This window comes from Orbicella faveolata, unplaced genomic scaffold (assembly GCF_042242905.1).
Source record: "Orbicella faveolata isolate gen_17 unplaced genomic scaffold, um_ofav_v1 contig_46, whole genome shotgun sequence".
Classification (NCBI taxonomy): domain Eukaryota; kingdom Metazoa; phylum Cnidaria; class Anthozoa; order Scleractinia; family Merulinidae; genus Orbicella; species Orbicella faveolata.
Window position 1 is genome coordinate 18,146,343 of NW_028301576.1, and position 20,975 is coordinate 18,167,317.

At 40.0% G+C, this 20,975-nt stretch overlaps 2 protein-coding genes across 2 annotated transcripts in view; one reads left to right on the forward strand and one right to left on the reverse strand.

The window, feature by feature from the left end:
* Positions 1-245: 245 nt before the first annotated feature.
* Positions 246-10,918, forward strand: LOC110040722 (beta-1,4-N-acetylgalactosaminyltransferase 3-like). Its single transcript, XM_020745986.2, has 4 exons — positions 246-1,824; positions 7,526-8,045; positions 8,218-8,362; positions 9,494-10,918. Exons 1-4 carry the CDS (start codon positions 749-751, stop codon positions 9,640-9,642), a joined length of 1,890 nt encoding a protein of 629 aa, XP_020601645.2. The 5' UTR covers positions 246-748; the 3' UTR covers positions 9,643-10,918.
* Positions 10,919-11,785: 867 nt separating this feature from the next.
* Positions 11,786-20,975, reverse strand: part of LOC110040713 (inactive phospholipase C-like protein 1) — a 35,813-nt gene continuing 26,623 nt past the window's right edge. Inside the window, exons 19-32 of the mRNA XM_089278702.1 lie at positions 20,689-20,742; positions 20,515-20,599; positions 20,273-20,419; positions 19,488-19,588; positions 19,202-19,249; positions 18,774-18,824; positions 16,865-16,936; positions 16,200-16,313; positions 15,503-15,571; positions 15,364-15,417; positions 15,121-15,156; positions 14,743-14,799; positions 13,380-13,475; positions 11,786-12,928 (exon numbers count right to left, since the gene is read on the reverse strand). Coding sequence (XP_089134828.1) covers positions 12,872-12,928; positions 13,380-13,475; positions 14,743-14,799; positions 15,121-15,156; positions 15,364-15,417; positions 15,503-15,571; positions 16,200-16,313; positions 16,865-16,936; positions 18,774-18,824; positions 19,202-19,249; positions 19,488-19,588; positions 20,273-20,419; positions 20,515-20,599; positions 20,689-20,742 — 1,041 coding nt within the window. The 3' untranslated portion in view covers positions 11,786-12,871. The remainder of the gene's footprint in view (positions 12,929-13,379; positions 13,476-14,742; positions 14,800-15,120; positions 15,157-15,363; positions 15,418-15,502; positions 15,572-16,199; positions 16,314-16,864; positions 16,937-18,773; positions 18,825-19,201; positions 19,250-19,487; positions 19,589-20,272; positions 20,420-20,514; positions 20,600-20,688; positions 20,743-20,975) is intronic.

The following is a 20,975-nucleotide window of genomic DNA, read 5'->3' on the forward strand; positions in this document are numbered from 1 at the left end:
CCGTAGAGAAGGCTGATTTTGTATCAAGTGCCATTTTTCCATTAAAACATTTTTGAGGTTGGGCACTGATGGTTGATATTGTGTTACAAAAGGCAAGAGTTCTTTCCGGCTTTCATGTTTTTGTCTTAGCGCCGATTCCCTTTCTGTGAATTTAATATCTGAAAGGAGTGTTTCGATCAGATTTTTTGGATAACCTCTAGCAAGGAGACGTGATTTGAATTTGTAAATGTTCTCTTCGAAACACTCCTTTCAGATATTAAATTCACAGAAAGGGAATCGGCGCTAAGACAAAAACATGAAAGCCGGAAAGAACTCATGCCTTTTGTAACACAATATCAACCATCAGTGCCCAACCTCAAAAATGCTTTAATGGAAAAATGGCACTTGATACAAAATCAGCCTTCTCTACGGCAAATTTTCAAAGAGCCACCACTAATATCGTATAAAAGAGGTAAATCCCTAAAAGACATACTCGTAAGAGCAAAACTATAAAGGGGTCATATATTACATGGTACAAAAGTTTCCATTGTTAGAAGTTGTGCAGGCCTGTCACTCCTTGCTAATTCCTACTGTTTCTTTGGGGGGAGCGTTGCGTGACATCCCAAAAAACGGCTGCGGGGGAGACTACGTCAAGGGTCATCGTTAAGGCTATGCCTGGTGTACGTTTACAATTTAACATTAGCATAAAACGTAATATTTAAACTTGGTGAATAATTTGACCAGCACAGAACGCATCACTTCACTACCCATGGCCTTTGGAGTGTTTGGAAACCTTCTTCGATTACGGAGACTAAAGAGATTTGGCAAGCTATCAGTTTTCGTGCTTTTAACCTTTTCAATCTCGTATTTCGTCTTCATCTTTCCTAAACACAGTCAAAATGATGGTGGCGGCGCTAGTGGTAGACACCAAGAAGCACGTGTGCGCGTACATTTAGATGGCGACATTGAGCCCAGGTTAAATGTTCGCATTTGGCGATCGGTGTGTGGTCCGAATTTGGCGAATTTACGACGGTCGCCGTTTTTTCCACGTTACCCCGATGAGGAAAAGTTAATGACAACTGACTTATTTCAGATTGAAGACGGCAGAGCGGATTATGGACAGCAACTTTTCGGGTATTTACACCCGGCAAAGAGTGGATCATACCGCTTTGCGATAGCCTCCGACGATTCATCAGAGTTGTGGCTCAGTCCAAGTGAATTTCCCGAAGAGAAATTAATGATTGCCGGTGTGTTTACCAATGAAAGTGCACCGTGGACGCAAAAGAACCAACTGGATAAATATCCTGAACAACTTTCGAATGACGTGAAACTTCGCGGAGGAAAACGCTATTACATCGAAGTAATTCATAAACAAGGTTCTGGCGACGGATTTGTGCAAGTTTTTTGGAAACGGTCTAGCGGTGTAGATTTCAAAGTGATCAGTTCCGAATACCTATCGAGGTATTCGAACCGATCGAACAACACCCAGGTTACGGGGAAAAAAGAGTCGGCCCATACCGTGCTTTCAGTGCAGAATCACCATGAATACAAACTGAAATCCAACAGAACAAGCAATGAATACCGGAAGTTCTATTCACTGCCTTTGATTCCCAAAGATAGTTATCTACCAACATGTGATTACAAGACAAGTTTTGTGTCAAGTGACAACATCTATCGGTACGAAGGTCAGAAATTGGTTTCTGAATCGAATATTTTCCCTGATGATGACACAAGCATGGGCGATCCGGGCTTTGTTTGGAACCGGCACAACCGTTTTGCCGATAAAGAAGTGATTCACTCGGTTGTGAATAAAATGGTGACTTCTCTTCGTCAAAGCACCTCCAAGTAAGTTTACAACAGGGTTTCTTTATTTATGTAAATCTTCATTTGATATATTTATTTAAAAATTCATATGAACTCGTGTAACCGGTTTACACGGCGTTCACCAGTTAGTGTAATTGTTACTGTAATTAACTCTCAACCTCCATAATGAATAAATGTTTACTTTTCCACTTGGTATCATAGACCCTTTTCTTAAGTATCATAAGTATTTAAATTCAGCCTTACCAACCTCGTTTTTAAATTGAAAATTCAAAGGAATTTTTACACTCAAATGAGTTGAGTGAGGCCAGTTTAAATGCATATACAAAAGAAAAAGAATTTAAATTGGCAGCCATTTATGAAAAGGTTCTATACCAAGTGGTCCAAGTGGAAAGATAAACTTTCTCTCGACTCTCTGGCAACTCCAAACACGGGGAAAAAATTCGTTACTTTCTGTTTAGTTCATGGATTATGATATTGCTAACAATGTAAACCGTAGCGGAGTCGGTATCGCAAAAGGTCTCTTCGTAAGACTGAAGCAAATAATGTCTTGTTGCTTTCGAGAACACCATTCACTGTAGTGACATTGTTTTGGCGCGGTATTGCGCTTTGTCAGTCAAGCCTTTTAGGGTGCGAGTACGACTATCAACAAAGAGAGCTGAGACATCTTACAAGCGTTAGTCCCCTTCGCAGTATTTCACGCGGTGAAAGTCACGCGAAAAACATTCACATTTTCCAGGTAGACGTTCACACCCAGGCTTCCTCACTTTCGCAGCCGTTACGTCGTCACGCAACACTTCTCTCTGTAGCTTCCAAAGTCTGTTCAATCTATAACGATTTAATGTCATTACGCAACTATAACAAAGATTTTGGTCGTTTTCCCATAAATTCGTTATAGCGGGGTTTCCTTTATCACAGACGTCCGTCATAGCGAACAGTAAACTGATTCGGTTAACTCTATTTTTCTCGGTTCCGACCTCATACCCCGTCAAGTCTCCCGTTCATTACTGCTCTTTGCGCCAGTAGGCGCATAAGGCTGAAGACGTTTTGCGCTGGCGTCCGGTTTTCCCGTGTTTTTAGCCGCGCGTTCAGCGATCGAATAAAATACGAGGGCTGTGACCAATCTGTGTTGCCACCCAATTCAGACTGCGTGATGATTCATTTGGGAGGTTACAATTGTGCAATTTGTCCCACGCAACTGATTGCATGGAACTATGTAAAAAGAAGACAATTGCACAATTGTAACCTCCCAAATGAATCATCACCTGATCTGAATTGGGTGGCAACAAGGATGCAAACACGTTATGCGAATCCGTCCGAATCCAGGTATAAGACGTGCGAAATTTATGTGTTGAGAACTTGTCAGCTCAATAGCGTCTTTCGTTTGGAAACCCGTGCATTTTGAATTATCTATCAATTTTTTTTTACTTTTGAGAAAGTGGGTAAAATCTAGCTAAAAATAGTTTAATTGAGAACAACAAAAAAAAAAATTAAGATATCAACTGGGGCGAGTGAAATAAAATTTTTAACGAGGTTTGTGGAAGGAGATTTTATGACATTTTCAGCTGAAAAATGTGATCGATCTCACAGTTGTTACTAGCTTGCGAACAGGCTCCCGGTTAGTTTTAGAGCGAGCTAGCCGAGTGTAGTATAGGGCGAGCGGGACGAGCCGAAAGCGGTCTGGTGACGAGAGAGTGCACGGGGCGCTCGCGGATTCACGCTCCGACTCCCACTCGCTTCGCTCACGGAATCACGCTTTCGCTCGCCGAATTTTTTTCCGCCCTCGCCGGGAGCCTGTTCGCAGGCTAAGTTGTTACGAGATCATTCCTGTCTTTTCCTATCTAGCACAACTGAAAACACCTTTTAAGGATGTGATAAGAAATTTTCTTGTTTCTTTGCGGCCGTATTTGATTCCTTAGTGAAATATTTGTTTTCGGTGTCGGGCTATTTTTACTAGCTTTTCTCGTTATCGTTATTTCAAAGGTATCACAACAACTGTTAACAAAAATATCTTACTGCATACAACGGGGATACGCTCAACCTCGTTCCCAGTGTCTCTTTTCTTCCCGCTCTCCAGGAGGAGACCCTGAGAACGAGGTTGGGATACGCTCGCTGTGACTGTTTTGTCTTATTCCTCAAACTGGAAAATATTAATGCGCATGAGCAGAAAAATATTTGCAGTGTTAATGACTCTGTTAACGTTATCTGGGAATGAGCAATTATTTGCCCATGACGTCGTAGTTTCTCCACCAATCAGAAAGGAGCGAAAAATCAGTCGAATGATCGTGCAATTATTCCAGATTTCATTCTGTAGAAAGCTGCAGAAACATTCAGCTAAGGAGTGAAGTACATTACTTGCAAAAGATTTTAGACGATGTTAATTTCGAACAAAAAGGTGTCCGAAAAGAAAAACGTCCGAAATTATAAGCGTCCGAAATATTTACAGTACAGTATAAAACTTTCAAATAGCTCCAAAGCCGCTAGTTTCCCTCATGGAGCGGACTCTAGTTGAGATACGAACGACTAGATAGAATTTTTTATTTTCCCGTCGGTGTATCCGTAAAACTTCGAAGTTGCAGACTGAAACTTTCACTTTCACAGATGTTGTTTCAGTTTAAAACTTGTTTTGTAGGCGCAAATTTACGTTAGCTTTGTTTTAGCAAAGTGTCCGAAATTTTTGTCCAAAATTTGTCCGAAGTAAGGTAAAAAGTGTCCGAAAATTAAACATGCGATGTTTCGTTATAACGATTCCTCGAGTGTGTTTTGGTATATTATATCCCAGTCCTGTTGTTTTAAAAAATATCTTATTTGGCACTTGATAAGGGACCGTTCATTTTTTATGAGGGAGGGGGGGCTGGTGGGATTTGGGAAGCACCATTTAAAAATCGCATGACCCCCCCTCAGCTTACCAATTTTTTCATATGGCCCCCCCCTTATAGCGGTAATTTTTTGGGATGACCCACCACCCCCAAAAAAAATTGAACAAACAATATTTAGATTTCAACTTTTTTAATATTTCTCTATTATCCCCCTACTTCACGTTATTGTGCTCACTATGAAGACAAAATTAGAATCCCTATACTACAGAGAGCTGTTGTTTAAAAAACAAATCAAAAGAAAGAGAAATCAATTTCGGATCTCCTAGTTATGGCTCGCCCTGAGCGTGTGGCATTTGGCCTCTCATTGGCATCTTCCTCATCTGAATTGATGAATGCAAGAATGACGTCACTTGAGTCATCTTCTCCCCCAGAGTCAATGGCATCACTGTCATACTCATCATTGTCACTTCCATCCGTTTCACTGCTGTCAGCACTTGCCCTGTTGTCATTTTGTGTCAATGTCCTGGCATTTCTCAGTGTTGGTTGGCCAGCTCTGAGAGGACTCTTCTGCTGCAAGCATGAATGTCTTACAATTGCCTTTACTTTCTCACTCTTGCTGCGTTTCAAATGCTGCTTCAGCCCGTGGTGGTTCAAGTACTTGTTTAGTTCTGGAACACGGAGCTTTTTAAGCTTGGTTAGATCTTCGCACAACTCAGTACAAGGATAATCCTCCTGTGATTTATCTTTTGCGTCCCTACTTAACTTTGCCTTTTCTCCTGCTCTCTTTTTCCTTTTTAATTCCAGCACTTCAAGATGCTGAAGATAATCCACCACAAACTTTGATTTGACAATAAACTTATCTGCAAACAGAGCAACGCTCTCTGGGTCAGATAAAACCAGCCTGCCACTTCCATGCTCTTTCTTCGCTTGGACCCTTAGCTGCCAGTCATCTGGATCACGCCCTTCTTTTGGGGTCTTCTGGTAGGAGAGGTAGTGGTATTCCGGTAGGCAGGAATGGTCAGGAACTGGTTTAGGGTATCTTTCTATGGGTGGTCCAGTCCATTCACAACAAAGAGAACAAATTTCTCCTTCCTTTTCTTGACAGGACAACTTTAGAAACTCCCTGTAGTTCTCCCCCTCCCCATAGTGCTCATTCATAAACTTCTCAATCTTACGGAAGTAACAGTGACCTGGAACAGAGTCTTTCCTTGCTCCTGCATTGTGATACTGAACCAAGTACAAAGTGTTGTGAGAAAACTGGAAATCTGTTGATGTGTTGTGTGAAACACATTGTTACATTTAATTTACAGATGTCTTCATTTGGAAGGTTTTTCCCTCTACTCTAGTGACAGGCATGTATAAATGTTGTCCTGTGCAGGTAGAACAAAAAGCTATGAGTGTTCTCAAATCTTGCAAATAGTGGATTACTTTTTATAAATTTTAGCATACTTGTTATGGTTTAAATTTATCTATGGTTTAAAATTTCTTAATTTTCAATGTCTCAAGTTCATTGTCATAATTCAGAACAAAGAGAAATGAAAATCCAATTGGTTTGAAAATTTTAGCCAAAACTAAATTTAAACCATAACATACCCATGAAGGGCTTTTCCAATCGGGAAAAGAGTGCATTACTACATGAGCATCATGAAAGAGGCTCATTCCAAAATGCGCAATAATGGCGAAAGCGACAAGTCGTTTAAGAAAAGGTTTACAGCTGAACGATCCAGGCAGTTTGACATCTTACAGGCAAAAGAAGCAATCTTTCTAAGTGCGGAAGGCTGTTCAGAAAGGGCGATTGAGTTTTCCATGCCAGGGTACCAGTTGAAGCCCAGTGATGGACGAAAACTGAACTTCTCCATCAAAGAGCACAGAGCAATGGTGGAAAAGTTGAATGTCATATTGAAAGATGTAAAGGAACACGATTCCACACTCTTTCAGTCCAATTGGCTTGCTTTGAAGCAGGGCGAAGAATTTGCCCACAGTTTTAATGTAAAACAGATCAAATGTATAGAAGCTAAGTTGACGAAGGTCACGCAGGACGTGGAAGCACTAGAAAATAAGAAGAGCAATTATAACAGCATATTCAAGGGCATACTCAAACAGCACATCAACAAAAGGAGAAGGAAAAAAGAAAACCGCAGAAAGTCAAATGAAAGAAAGAGGAAGCGGACTGAAAACAACGTCCAACGAGTTTATGGAATCTGTGTTGGAAACCTGCTAGGAAATGATTTTCCAAAATGCCTTGTGTACCCTCCTAGAACGGCCGTCCCGGAAGAGTGTATTAAAGTTGTGGATGTTGCCACGTCGTTATTTAGAAGAGATGGGCCATACATCGCACAGCTCTTGGAAGGGAATTATTTCACCAATGCTGCAAGAAGCAGAATCACCACAAACCTTGACCAGGAAGTCAGAGATTATGTTTACACCTTCATGTACCCTGAAGAGTACACTATGACGGAAAGCATTGCTGCTTCTTGCAGCATTGGTGAAAGAGACTCCCATAGCAGCACAAGCGGCAACGAAGAACTCGACGACAGCGAAGATGAAGATGAGTGCCAGTGAAAGTTGCATTCGAAAATAAGTGTTAAATACTTCTTCTCAGTAGCTACAAATGCTTTTTGTCGCCAAACGTTTTTTTAAAGCAGGAGAGTTTGTAATAAATTTGTATCCTGCCCTCTATGTTTATTCTATAGCAATTTTTTTGATATTCAAACATTATGCCATTTTAAAGTTTTACTGAAATATTTCACATGACCCCCCCTTTTTCCCTTATTTTTTTGGGATGGCCCCCCTCGAAAGCCATTTTTTTTCGCATGGCCCCCCCCAATTCCCACCAGCCCCCCCTACCTTATAAAAAATGAACGGTCCCTAAAGACGCTGAGTGATTTGTCTCGTTTCCTTTCCAGGGATTTCTTTTTAAAGAGAATCCACAAAGTTACGCAGAAGTCTGATCCAGTTTATGGTGATCGCTTCTCTGTCGACGTGGAAGTTGGTTTACAGCATAGCATGAAATCATTACGCTTGTCAGAGCACGTCTATCAGAAGAAGGGAAGTGACAAGTTGTGTTTTCCAGAAGGAATCAACTGGAACAGCACAGCTACGGTGTACTTCATACTTCCTGTCAAAGACCAAGGACGATGGGTCTATCATTTTATCAATGAACTCACTGTTGCCAGCTTATTAACCGGTGATACGAACTTCCATGTCATCGTTGTGGACTTTGAAAGTCAGGATATCGACATGGACAAAGCGTTTAACACTCCTCTGTTCCGCAGCAGACACACCATTGTTAACATGACGGGTAAATTTTACAAGACACTCGCGCTAAACGAGGCTGTCGCGCGTGTTCCAAGCGAGCATGATCTACTGTTTCTGTACGATCTTCACATCGATGTTCCTGTGGACATCATGGACAGCGTCAGAAAGGTTCGTGACTAAGATTCTTGAGCAGTGTAAATGATTACTTAGTGATTTATCGCTCGACGTATTGATCAAAATCTCAAATCGTTTCGATTGCGCATAAAGAAGATACTATATTTTTTATGTTATTTTTGCTCTTACACTGACATGATCAGGTTTCTTCTGATTCATCTTTCAGAATACTATTGAGGGACGAATTGCTTATTTCCCTGTGGTTGGTCGCCTCAACTGCGAGAGTACGTATGCGGATCACAGGGGCTTCTGGCAAATGAATGGTTTTGGCTTGCTTAGTATATACAAGTCTGACTGGACAAAGTTTGGTGGTAAGTGGAAAAAAAGCGAGCTCGCTCACGGATGTTACTAGCCGTTGCTTGTATCATCACGCAACGCTTTTCCCTCACTAATCAGTGACGACCCTAAGTAACGGCTACCAGGGCGACTATCCTGGATGTACAACGAACATTTTGTGTCGTCGCCTTTTGGAAATAACGGTGAACATATTTCCGGTCACAGCAGAATAGTTTTTTTTTTAACAAAAATGACATTATGAGAAGTTGATTAGCCTAGCCTTCCGCGAGTGTGGAGCACTGAGATTTTTCGTGTTCTTTTGTCTTTAATAAAAAAAAATTACAATTTCCTCGATTGTGATTGGTTCAAAAAACTCCTATGTTCCACTAATTCACTTGCCGAGTTGTTATGGGACAGTTTGTTATGGGACAGTTTGTTACTGGACAGTCTGTTATCGGACAGTTCAATAAGCCAATCACATTCAAAGTTGTAGTTACGTGCGTACGCGCGCGCTTGCTTTTGTGTTTTTCGCGCCTAATTGCCGGTAGGAGGCGCGGTGGCCTTAGGATGTTTACGTCTCCTTTTTAGGTATTTTAATGCAAGTTTTCCCGTTCTTTCATAGCTTGGCTATTCTTCTTTTCTCGGAAATTGTAGTTTTTATGATTAATTGGTAATAAGACTTCGTGTCGTCCAATTCGGTCTGTAATCATATTCGTGTGCGGTTGTCCGATTTTGTTATCACTCTTATGATAACAGATCGAATTGGACTCCACTCAGTCCTATTACCATTACTTATCAATTCATTGGGATATGAAGAAAGTTTGTCGTCCAATCCTCCTTGGGAAAAAAGATGGCGGCTGTACATTTTACCACGATACCATGCGATCCTTGCACAGTCCATAAAGTACAAGTAAAGTCTTATTTTTGCAATATTTGTTCCAGTGATTACGACATTGTGCAAGTTAGTTTTAAAGGCTCCATAGCTTTTCTGTACATTTTTATGAGCGAGAAGTTTAAGTTGAACTTTCGTACGCTAAGAATTATGGGTAAATGTTCCAGTAACCATCTTTTTCCTACGGAGTTGTATTTGTATTTTTCATATTTGTTAATTTTTCTTTAGCTGTGTTTGACAGTTTCCCAACTTCAATTCATTTTTCTCCCCAAAGGAATGAACGCCAAGGAATTCAGATACAAATGGGGCGGGGAGGACTGGGATCTACTTGACCGAGTATTGAACGCCAAGTTGGAAGTGGAACGGATCAAGTACCCAGGCCTCTTTCATCATTATCACAACAAAGAAAAGATTTGGAGTTAACGTACTGTGCAACCGTGCCTGGATCGTTTGGAAGCTTCTGTGGACTACGCACCTCTCATACCATCTTTCTTTTGTCACTTATTCCACGGAACAATAAATTTGGGTGTCCAATCACTTAAATGATTTCAATGAGCATCAAATTTGAGTGATGTGGAGCTGTTGTGAGGTATGAAGACGTATTTGCTGGCGAACAGGGTCTTGGAGAGAAAATTAATGAGCAATGAACAACAAACATACCAATTGGAAATATAAGTTAATGGAAATCCAAGAACGATTTTGAATTACTGTAAATTGTGCGCGTACAAAATATTTCACACTATGTCTTGAAAACTTGCGAGGGCCGGAAGAAAAAGAAATTACAGACCTATTTGTGGTGTTTGCCTACCTGGAGTGTCTCAAGGTAATTAACTCGATTTGGCGTTCCGGAGAAACAGAACCGCACCTTGTGATAGATCCCCGAGGGACGAACTTCAGGCTGAGCGAGGTGTATACAATAAAGCAGAGGGCAAATGCACTACAGTTCGTTAAAGGAGCTCAGTTACGTCATTTTCAGTTAAAAATAGTACTTTGCTAAGATAGAAAAACACCAAACAGATAGGAACAAACCATAAAGGAACAAGGATGGTTAAGGATGGAGAAGATTAAAACGGATTAAAAGCGACGAACTTGTAAATCTAGGGTCGATTTTTCAAGATGTACAAACCGTGACATAGCTCCTTAAACGACTTGCTGAAAACGAATTCCGTGCTCAGTCAAAAAAAAAAAAAAAATAAAGAAAACCCTTTTGGGCAAGAATTAGGTTTATTTATAATGATGATTATGCAGTCTATAATGTTATTTTAGATATTTTCGTTATTCGATGCAGCTACAATGTTTTGCACCGCCATCTTACATGATAGCGCACAAGAATTAAGCTGGAGTTGCTTGACGTTATTATTTTAAAGCCAGGACTTTTCTTAAGATCTTTTAATATTATCTACCTTATCTATACAAGGTGGCTCGTAAATCGAAACTAGGGTCTTGATACTATATTGAAGTTTTTAGTCCATCAAATGTCTTTTAATAGATTTAGCGGGGACATTAGAACCCCACGGTATGAATAGACACGATGAATCGTAAAACTTGTAACCTACGTAGACCCGTTTTATCCCTACTTTAGTTTGTTTTGTTCGTCATTTCCGCCACTCCTTTTAGTTACTAAACATGTGTTACATCCACCACTATATAATATCGTAATTTTATTTTATAATTCAATAAAATCGAAACCTGAAAAAGGCTGGTCTGGCCAGCTGAAGTATTGTTTTAAATCTACGACGTTGTGTCAGCCTTGCGGTAGTCGGTGACTTCTCATCGTTTTACTTTTCAAGTTTGGCTGATTAGATCTCCTGTGAGATCCAACGTTCAATCAAGCAGGATCTTCGTTCACGGCTTTGCAGTTTATTTAGTTTGTAAAGCAATTAGACTATTCGCGTGAGATTTCTAAGCGTTATAGCTGACTCGGGCGGCGCCCATTAACGACAGCCTAAAAGATTTGGGCGGGCCTCGAAGACCTTGGCTCTTAAAGAGGGGGTGGGTACTATCGCAACAGAATCTCTACTATGCAAAACATTACAAACACTTTTGCCGGCGTTCCGTTTCAATTGGGAAAATTTCTGAGAAAAAGTTCCTCAGCAATAGTCCCAACAAAATTTCAACAGATCTAGGCTTAAAGTAAAGCACGCCGCTCTTGCATAATAGATCCGTAAGTGGGCCCCCTTCAGATAATCTCTGTTAATTTCTACAGTGAAACTTGGATTAAGCGGACCCCATTTTACTTCTAAAAGCTCAGCTCAGACTCCTTTAACATTGTTCAGTGATGTCGTTTTAAAGCTAAGTAGATTATTCCAGATTGATGCATTGACTGACTGGACATTGTGCCATGAGCAGTCTTTGATCTTACAGTGTTACAGTGTGTTACAAAAGGGTTAGTAATTAACTATTATTGCTGAACCCGTTTAGAGCAGACACCATGTATCAAGCGGACACTAATGAGTGTCCCAAGAGTGTCCGCTTAAAACACGTTTCACTGTATCGACTTTGAGTATTGCCGGGCAAGGGTCAAATCCAAAAATGGAAGGCAATACAGGACACACAATACACAACGTTTTAGTCGATGTTTTATTTTCAGCTGACCTGGTATCTCTTACCGTGAGTTTGAACTACTTACAAATACATTCAGTCAGTCTCTGTACACGATATCAATTAAAATAAATAATCACAAAACGTATAAGAAAAACCGAGTCAAAAAATCTTATATCTGAATTATAATACAAGGTCACAATAAACTACAAACCTGCTAAACAGGTCCGCAACGCGTGCAAATATTTCATAGGACCGTCTTTGTATCTACATCGCGGGTTTTTTTTTTTGATAGACAATTATCAACAAATTCGCAAAACTCGAATGTTCGATAAACAACTTGAGAAGTCGGATAAGAGAAATGTTATCTCTCGAGTCACTGGTTTGGTATCTCGGCCTAGAGAAGAGAAAACCAGCAAGTTAAAGATGAATCTCAAAAACACCTTGGTCTGCAATGTTCTTCTTTCAATTCTACAATGTTTTTCCTTTAAATTACTTGTTGAATTAATATTTACAATTTTCTCACTTGATTCGTATCGTCCGATTTCCCAGCTACAACCATCATCGTTTATGATATAACCATATTTGTATTCCCGGTATTGGACTGGCACTAGCTTGCAATGGAGGCCAATGCGGGGAATATCATTAAAAAGATTAATGTCATTTACATTTATAGACTCCCCGTGTTAGCCTCAGTTGCAAGCTAGTTCCAGTCCTATACCGAGAACACGAATTTGAGCAGTTAACCCTTGCCAGGAAATTATCACAGCTCTATCTGATCTTCGTAAAATGCAGAGTCAGCCTGCATTTACGCGGGCCTATCCTTTAAGAAGTAAAGAAACAAGAAGTGTTTAAAGTTGGGAATTTACCAAAACCTACTTGAGATTAACATGGCATCTTGACAACAAGATTTTCCCCAACTCGCGGAAAATACTGCTATAAAGTTCAGTGCAATGACAGGAGGCAAATATACAGTGAATAAAAAAACCTACATATCGTCACTTACGAACCACTGCAGTGTCCTTACAATATACCCTAACTGTATTCGAGTATTTACAGCGCACATGCGTATATATAGGGAGGGGACATGACGTATAAATTTGGTACTCAGTCAGAGATTACACCCAACGGATTTGACAAGTCCAGTCGCTAGAGTCGCCTCTTGAATCTGCGGAAAAAATGAGTTGAGTAAGACTTCGTTTAATAAAAGAGCAAAGTCAAGGACTTCCACAAAAATTAATACTACTCGCTCCCTTTATTTAGAAGCCAAAACTACATATAAACTGTATAATAAACAAAGTTGATTCCTAAACACATTTCCTCCGGTTTAAACAACCACATAAAATTCTTAACTTTTTTAACTTCTTTTTTTTTCTAGAGTTTCCCCAGTCAGTTTGGATATCAAAGCTTAATCAATTGCTTACTTTCTCACCTATTTACTAACAAGCTTCCTCTGCAACGTTCAGATAGTGTGTTACAAAAATATTCTGCACGAGATACGTGCCTATAGCTTTTATGGTCCCGGGGGGGGGGGGGGGGGGGGGCTGAGGCCAGCCTGGTCATTAACAAGGAGGGGAGCTCCCCCCTGGTCATCTACTAGGTAACGGAACCTTTCCTACCTGTCGAAGATATTCCTGGCATTCCGCTTTTGCGTTTAAAAGTAATTCTGCCTGGCCTTTTAACACACGGATGTTCCACGCATAGCTCTCCACAGCCTGGAAGGTAATTGAACAAAATACAACACAGCTAATGATCTTAACGATTGAACCACGAAAGAAACGTATCACTAGAGTCGATCGCACAATTTGTGGTATCAAGTGTCTACACTTATTAGTGATGTAACCAAGAACTGAGAACGGCAACCCGTCGACATCCTCTTTATCAATTCACTTCCTGGTTCAGGGTACTAATTGCCGGATTCATTTTAGCGACGAAAACCGTCTTGGGACGGGAAACTCCTCTTCAGACGGAAAACTCGTCTGATATGAATGGATCCGGCAGATGACGAGTTTCCTGTCTCAAATTTATCCGTCTACTTTTCTGTCCAAATCGACGGGAAAATAGGACGGAAAACTCTCTTAAATTCACACTGGACGCGAAAATCACGAGTCGCGATTTTAACACGGTTTACCGTCCTTAAATTCTGATCTTAGATGGTATTCTGTCAACGGAATTCCGTCTCTGACTAGTTCCCCGTTTTTAAATAGTAATTCGGCTCAGTTATGAACTATGAGTCCTTGACTGGTGCTTTAAATAGTCAAGCTCTCGTGTTGAACCTCTGGGTCGGGTTGTTCGAAGCCCGATTAAGCTAACCCAGGATTAGCAAGAAATTTGATCTTAGTTTTGTAACTTTTCGGTGAGGTTTTCTGTTTATACTGTTTGTCCATCAGTTTTGAGCTTGACTAAGCTCAAACTACACGAAACTTAAGCAGTAAAAAAATAATTTTATACAAGAAAAATTAATAGTTCGGTTAACTTTTAATCCTGGGTTAGTGTTAACCGGCTTTCGAACAACCCGGCCCTGAAGTATTGTTACTTAAACGTTTAGATTCACTTTGCTGACGTCTGTCTTCGAAATGAAACCCTAACTTCTCGTTACTTTCTTAAAGCAATTTCAACCAAGCAGGTGATGTGATTAAATGATCTAGTCATCTCATGAGAAAATGTTTTAACCAGACGCTAAATTCTCCGAAACAGAGTCAAAAGAAATACATGATAATGGTAAGGAGAATCTGGACCCAGATGTCGCAAGCTAAACGGTTGCTGTGATCTCTGAGAATTGACTAATCCTTCAGTTTTCTGCACAAAGGTTGTTTAGCAATGCGATAAGTCCGGACAGCGACCTGCCCACAGAAGACTTTCGGGGTCTGAAAACATTACGGAAATCTTCGGGTTAATCGAAGATCAGCCGAACAAGGAACCAGTTCAAGTTGTTAACCGGCATGCACATACAACAAAACATACATATTCATCAAAGCCTACCTTCGTTAACCGCTTGCCTTTAATGCCCTCTTTTCCACAAGCATTGTGTAGCTCTTCCTGCAACCCAAGATTTAATACGTTTATGACACGACCTTCTTCTCCGAAAAAATAACGCAAAATCAAACACGTTGACAATTCTCACATCTAATGAAACTGCTACAATTCCAAAAGTAGTTCTACAGAAAGCTTGCAACGCCAACGGTAGTGACGTTGCCCGAATCATGAGCGTTTTGCCCGAAAAATTACATAATTTTCTCAGCTGGGGGACTGGAGCCCCCATCTCCTCCCTCCCCCCAGCTCGTACGTTGATGCCAACAAAGGTTGCGTCAACTAAAAGAACTTGTTGTTCAGAATCAAACGAGATAGCTAGTTACTTACGTGCCACTCCAACCCAGCTCTCTGGCTCTGAATAATCTGAAGAATAACAGTAACGTCAATAATGAATATGACAAACGAAAGCAAACTATATTCTTTGAATCAATTTAAAGTAGTAAAACTGCTCAAAAAGCGTCTGTGTAGGAGGCTATTCTTTTGGGTGATGGGGGTAGTCACGCAAACCTACGTGACGGCATAAGTCAATTGCGCTGGAATAATTAAATATGTATAGAAAGAAAAGCTTACCCTTTCGTGCACGGAGTCACAAGTTTCGATTAATGTTTTAGAGTCTTGAACTACCTGTAAAGATTGAAAAATATTCTTAGTACTATTGAATCTGGTTAGTTTAAAATTTTAAAGGTGAATCGTCCTTTGCCTTTCCTACCTGCTCTATCGCTGCCAACGCTTTCTTTAACATCTCTGGCAAACTTCCATGAGCCTCGAAATAAGGATACTACCACAAAAAAGAAAAAAAAAAGTTAAAAAGAATGATTCGGATTTGAACCATCAGTTAGTTTTCACTAGCGTACTCATATTCTTCCCCGAAATTCGACGTTTGTGTACCCAGATCACACTGCACCGGAGCTGTTTTCTTCCATAAATGCTGCTAAACGAGGTTTCTCGACTCCATGTCATCTTGGGTGGGATAGATTTTTCACGACTTTTTTTTTCCGTTTTCCGATTAGTATTAGTTTCGACTTAGAATATATACCAAACACTGACTGACACAAGACAGTTTTTGATCACATCTCCAGGCAACTGAAACACTCCGAAGTTCGTCGAAAGTATTCTCCTAGGCGTCGTATTGATTTTCAACTCTCTTCTCTGTGTTATATATATCTCTGTGTTTTGAAATTTGGTAAATACGTCTCTCGTCTTGATGTCACAACAGAAACGGCTAACCAAAACCGAGAACTAACGTCTTTCTTCTTTTCCTGCATGTACACAGAACTTTTTTTCTGGCGACGGTTTGAAGGTACGCACTTTTTTGCTGCATAGCATGAAGAGGAAAAAGCAATACAGGTGACGGTTGAAGGTAGCATGGGTACGAATATTGAAAGAGAATGTCTCGTCCGCAGTACCTCATCCTTCATGACCAGGTTCAAAGCGATAAACTCTGAAGTGCTTTGTAATCTAGAAGTCAGCAGTCTTATGCACTGTTTAAGGTTTGACCGGGGAGCCACGCCACAGATCTCCTGAAAGGAAGAAAAGAGAGGAAGGAGATAAGACAGAGAACAAGAAATTCTCCGCTATTAACCACTTGATTCACATCTACTATAAACTAATTCAGGTATGGAAAGTAATTCCTAATTTGCATTAGGGCTACAGAAACACGAGTGGAAATAGTAAGGTTGAGAGAGCGAAAGATGCTGCCGGAAACACGAACCGCAAGCGAATGCTTCCGTACATATTTCAAGTTTTCATAGACTTTGCAAAGCGTTCCTGTGGCTAGTTAGAAACACGGAAAAAACGTTTCTTCACAAAATAACTTAGGGGGAACTTTTCTGCATTTTCACAGTTATTATAACAATTCCGTATCTTTAAAATAAGTGAGAGAAACGGTGTGGAGCAAGTCTAAAGACTTTCTACATAAGCTTTGTCTGGCCGTAAGAACAACAACAACAAAACCAGTGATGACCACGACATGTTTTGTAACGACGTCAGCCTTTTTCGTCATTAGAGAATGTCGCTTTACAAATGATGCTAATAGTTTAAATAAAGGAAGTGTAAAAGAAACGAATGTTACCCTGAAATTTCCAAGAGCTGTTTGAACATTTTCTCTGAGATCTGTGCCGTCTCTAAGTGGTTGAATAGCCAGCTATAAAAATATACAACACAGACAATTAGCATAACAACAAATGTGATCACTGACTATTTTACAGCTTTAAAACTGTTATACTCTATTAATTAGGTGAAGTGAAAAACGGCTGTTCTCCGATCGATGAGCTAACTTTTTTGCTTTAAGGTATCAGCCAACTCACCGGGACCGTCTGCGCGCGGACCGTTCTAGCGCACTTTGTTTCAACACAATCCCTATAAACCGTATCTTTTTTGAAAGCTGAATAATCATGGTTACAGCTAATTCCCTTTAAAAGGTATAAAACTTTAATGTGCTAAAAAAATGAGGTTTTTGCAAAGCTAAGTGTTTTCATTCATTAAGTTCCATGCTCACCAAAAACAAACGGAAGAAAACGATTAATACGGCTTTCATTTCTTCACACGTTTGCCGAAAAAACAGTGTCTCAGATTTCTGGAATGTGCGTCCGTTTTATTTTTACGAGCAAATATATTAGGGGATGAGAAATTATTGTCACCACCAGTGGAAAATAGGTTATAACTTTGAAATGAAAAGAAGAATTAAAATTCGCAGAGACGGTTTTGTAGGTAAGCTATCTGACATTAATTTGGCCAAATTTCAGCCAAATTGGTCCAGGGGCTGCCGACTTGCAGTTCAAAATACATGCACAACTCGAACAAATTTTCATATTGAAAAACAAGGAAAAATAGAATTTCGACCGCAATGAGATTAGCGACACCTAGGCGTCAAGCAAATAAAGTGTTGATCGATAAAAGAAAGTATCAGTTTTCTTGAACAATAGTAGTTTGACAGGTAACAAGAAACAGACAAATTTTCGCGGCGGTGGGAAACAAAGACACATTCTCCTGCAGTTCAACGTCCCTGTGACAGAATCGACATAAAACTGACTGCTGAAGCTTTTCTTGCAGGTTTTCTCCAGAAACAGTGGTTCGACCATTCAACTTTGCCCACGATCCAACATCTTCTTGTTCTTCTTCGGCTTCTTCTAACCGAATTTTAGAACGGCTTGCACTCATTTCAACCGACTGCTTTTCACTCGTATCCGATCTGCGTTCATGTTCTTCGATTTCTTGTAGCCATTCGTCTTGGTTGAAGAAAGAACCTTTGTCGCTCGAAGCGAGGTCTGCCGCCGATTCACAGCTAAATGCTTTCTTCCCTTTCTTTGGTCTTATCTTTGACGAAGAAAGGGACACGATTTTTTTTTCTTTTTCGAAGGCATTCATAGATTTCACAAGGCGACAACTATGAGAGCTTCCAAGATGGCGAATCGCGTGTGTTTTGTGAAACACAAACACACATGCGCTTAGCTGTCACGTAACCTCTCCTTATTTGACAACGCGATGACAAGAGTTGTCAGCGGCTTATTAGAATAACTAAGATGGCAAAATTGTTTTCGCTTATTAAATAACTTCCGGTACGAATAACATTTTTTTGTGGATTTTTTTTAAACGAAAGCTATTCCTAAGATTTATCGAACATAGAAAAAACCAAAATTATACAAAACGGTCAATTTTGGGTTGGCTGATACCTTAAACATCTTACAGTTGGTTTACGACAAACTTCTCAGCTGATACAAGAACAGCACATCTTCTTAAGATCACCTAGTTGTAACTTTTCTTTTACTGCCTTTTAGGATAATCTGGTTCGTAGTCATACGAAAGACAAACAACGTTCGCACATTACTGTTCTCAAAACCAGTAATTATCCTCAGTCTCTTAAGACAGTGGATTTACACTTTTGGTTGCTTTCTGTTCCAGAGGTCGAAGTGGGACATTCTGCACACAAAGTAATTGTAAAATAAAATTAGATTTTCAGAGACACCTTGATAGAAGCTCACCTTAAACGTATCATCCACCGCTTTGACACCCACAGTTTTCATACTAGTATACTGGAACGAAGAAACAAAAGAACAACACAAATAATCAATTCTCTTTATAAGAATTTTTTTTATTAATTACAACAAAGACAAAATAAAGACCATTTACTTAAGACTGCATACTTACACTGCTTACTTAAGTATACTTTACTCTTACATCACTTACATTTACAGTGAGATACTTACTCGACGTACAAACAAATAACTACGTTATCTACAATAGAATGGTGTACTTTTTTATTTTCTTTCCCTTCTTTTTTTTGTTGTTTAGTTATATTTACACACATAATCAATTCCAAACAGAAATACAAACCCCGCCAAGACAACTCCGCAACATACAACTCTACATGCAGTAGCGAAAGGAAAGTAACATCAAAGACAAGACTTACCTCCCTCGCTTTCTTTGACTTCCTCAAAGAAGCTTTTCTCGGTCTTTGCTGGAAGGTGAAAAAAACGTCTTAACGTCACATCAAACAGACAACTTTACCAACAGTTTCTATCAGAGACCTATTTTTTTTTCTGGTTTAATTACAACATTAATCAAAGTCAAATTTCTCTTTACAGTTACACCGCATTGTCAAGGAAATAGGCCAAGAGAAGAAATCAAATTATCAACAAGGAATCAATTTTGATCGTGGTACCGAAGGGGTTGAACTGATCACGTGTTATACTTACAGCCGCAGCGTCGTTCAGATTTGTGATGGTCACGTGAACAAACAAGGTGGCCGAGTCCAGTTCCTCTCCGTGTGATGACAGAAGGCGCACGTGTCGGTAGCCTGGCAACGAGCAAGAAAATTGACTTTAATTGCATTTATGTGGGTTTTTTTAATCGTTCCAAACGATTCGTTTTCCAATCGCCAAATAGCCCGGCCAACGCCCGTCGCGAGATAATGTTGAGTAGACCATACGAAAGCATTCTTACACGACGAAATGAACTATGCCCGAAAACCATGGTGCCGACTCACTTTGGGATTAGTTCTGAATGTTGATTGGCCCACTAGTGGACGGTCTTCAATCTAATTTGTTACAAGAGCCCAGCAGACTTAAACCCTCGAGATAAACAATGTAAATATTTTTTATACAGACTTTTCACCTTTTAGTAAAAATATGGCAAGGAAATCCAGGTCTGTATTTGTCGTGTACGTAGCGGTTTTCAACTGAGGGTCGGAAAACTAAAACCAAACCAGCTACTTTACCAATTAGATTACTCAGCCAATCTCAAATCATAGTCAAAACAAAACCAAAGTAATTGCCGGATTACTTTCGAAGCTCAATTGGAAACCACTCTATGGGTCAGTGTTAACTTTCCGATCAACTACAGTTAAAAACCTTTCAAACGGTGATCTGTTCTGCAAGTTATCTCAGGCATAAACCGCCCCCCCCCCCCGCCCCCGTGGGGTGAAGGGGGACGGGTGTTCAGTTTTTTCCCCTGTGATAACTCCCGCCATTAGTTGAATTACCTGGTTGGATACAGTTCAGAGGAATAGTGTACTGTCCGATGAACCCATCACCAATGAAATCATCATCTTGTACAACGAACCGCACTAGAGCCAGATCAGGGAGATTGATGTGAAACTCGAAAGTTTCGTCGAAGACTGGGTTGTAACCTGGAGAAAAAAAAAAAGACAAACCGAGAAAGAAGTTGAAAAATTACTGCAGAATGTGCCAAGCAAACACAAATCACATCAAGAAAAATATCTACCATTGTGAGGAACCGTTCTTGTTCTTTCCTGTGAAATATCAGCCGGGATGCCAAACACTTCGATTGTGACAAATGGATCAATCACCTGTGCAGAATACCAGTAAGCAAAACATTACAGTCAACGGCAGAAAAATATGAAAGAACGTTCTCAGTAACAACTACAGCTACACTTACGTCACCCTTAGCTGTGGAGCCCTTTGGTTTGGGAAACTGCTGACCGCTAATGACCTGCGAAAAGAAATGAAAGAATTGTGGAACGCTATACCGGACGAGTCTCGAAAGATACAAACGTACACTACTTCTAAAAACAACTTAAAAACATTAGATCTCACGGGACTCTTAGTGCGAAGTGGATCTATCCTTAATCAATTTTTACTGCTTTTAATGATCCTATTTTCTTATACATTTTACTTGTGTCTACATTGTTAATTCTCATATTTTAATATTAGCTAGTTGTTAAT

What these genes read in the sequence shown, in the direction of transcription:
- LOC110040722 (XM_020745986.2), top strand. Translation starts at nt 749, where the DNA reads ATGGCCTTTGGAGTGTTTGGAAACCTTCTTCGATTACGGAGACTAAAG. An exon ending in TCATGGACAGCGTCAGAAAG is followed by an intron (nt 8,046 to 8,217) that starts GTTCGTGACTAA and finishes TTCATCTTTCAG; the next exon opens with AATACTATTGAGGGACGAAT. An exon ending in TGACTGGACAAAGTTTGGTG is followed by an intron (nt 8,363 to 9,493) that starts GTAAGTGGAAAA and finishes TTCTCCCCAAAG; the next exon opens with GAATGAACGCCAAGGAATTC.